General features: G+C 28.6%; 1 protein-coding gene across 1 annotated transcript in view; it reads right to left on the reverse strand.

Moving 5' to 3' along the window:
• Positions 1 to 1,078, reverse strand: part of Phum_PHUM228970 (sulfate transporter, putative) — a gene marked incomplete at both ends in the record, with an annotated part of 2,857 nt that extends 1,779 nt beyond the window's left edge. The window contains one exon of the mRNA XM_002425914.1: positions 7 to 1,078. Within this exon, the coding sequence (XP_002425959.1) occupies positions 7 to 1,078 (1,072 nt within the window). The remainder of the gene's footprint in view (positions 1 to 6) is intronic.
• Between the last annotated feature and the right edge of the window lie 665 nt (positions 1,079 to 1,743).

A 1,743-nucleotide genomic window follows, 5' to 3' on the forward strand; every position in this document is an offset into this window, starting at 1 on the left:
ATATACTCGCCATCGAAATATTAATGCACACTGCCACAATGGCAATAATTAAACCATCGGTTAAGAGATTAGGTAAAATATTCACGTGGGGTACGGTGGGATAGGGTAATCCCTTAGGAACATATTCAACAATAACGACACCGTAATTTTCTTTTAATTTAAGAAACATGGATAACAACGTTCCGAGTATTACCACCAACAGCTCGATGGGAAATTGAATATTTTTCTTTAATTTTTTTTGCATTAATGGTTTTACGAATTCGTTAAAAGTGACCAGGAGTGTTATAAAGGATAGGGATAAAATAACCGAAGTCACGTTAGCCGTGGATAAATTTGATAAAATGTCGACGTATCGATATAATATTTGAAATGATCCCGAATATCTTTGAGCTTTTATACCGAGTAAATTTTTAATTTGTGACGTGAGAACGTGTACGGCAGCACCCGCTGTGAAACCCGATACCAGGGTTTGTGATAATAAAACTGATAGAGATCCCAGTCGGAAAAAACTTAATGCTAATTGCCAGAATCCGACTACGAGACAGAGAGCAGAAGCCACATCAATCGGTGTTAATTTTGAGGGTTCTTCCAAATAATAAATCGTAGAATTCGTTTCGGGAACGAAAGCATATTCGTCGACGCTTTTTCCCACCATCATGGAAACAACAGCAAAAGTCCCCATTGACACGTGATGTGAAGTTCCCATGAATATATACATTAATACGGGGAAAAAAGCTGTATATATACCAACGACCGGTGGTACGCCACCAAGGAGAGCATATGCCATACCCTGAGGAATGTGCATGACTCCGACAGTCAAACCGGCAATTATATCACTCACCAAATCCGTTTTTTTATATTTAGGCAACCATTTTAATATTGGAAAAATATTAAAAATAATTTGTTTGTCGCATTTAATGGTTGTTTTTAATTTTTTTATAAACGGTAATTTTTTTGGCTCATCGTAGTAAAATAACTTTCGATATGTTTCTTCGTTTAACAAATCCATTTTTCTATCGTTTTGTTGTAACAAAGAAGAACTTCCGGTTGTTGTTGTTTTTATTTCCATAACATCCATGATTCTTATTATTATTCGAATCCCTAAAAATAAAATTAATAATATTATCTTAAGAAATAATTTAATAAAATAAATAAATAAATAAACCAAATCACAAATAAAATTATTTTGGATGTTTTTTTTGGTAAAACTCACAATATTCACACCATCTTTAATATTTTTCTCCCAAATTTTTTTTTATAAGGAAATTAAACTAAAATTAAAATATCGTTAAATATTTATTTATTTAAATAATGATATTAAAAATAAATAAATAAATAAAATATATTAATTATGTACATGATTAAATCACTTACACACGCACTGCCGTACATACACATACTGTATGTACATGATAAAATTTTGAAATAAAAAAAAGGAAAAAAAAAAAAAATTTTTTTTATCTTTTTTCCTTTTTTTGGGTTGTAAACCATTTTTATAAAAAAAAAAAAAACAAAAAAAAAAAAAAACAAAAAATTTTTTTAAAACAACAGAAAAGTTAAACAAAAAAAAAAAAAAAATTTTTTTTTTAATATTTGCTCACCTGTCTTTTACTTTACTTTACTTTTTTACCTTGCGTAACTTATAACAAATAAAAACAGGAATTGAATAAACAATTTTTTCCTTTGACTTCTTTTGTTTTTTCCTTTTATTACCTTTTTTTTAGTTTTAACAAAAAAAAATTT

This window comes from Pediculus humanus, genomic scaffold (genome assembly GCF_000006295.1).
Source record: "Pediculus humanus corporis 1103172107592 genomic scaffold, whole genome shotgun sequence".
NCBI classification, from domain to species: Eukaryota; Metazoa; Arthropoda; class Insecta; order Psocodea; family Pediculidae; genus Pediculus; species Pediculus humanus.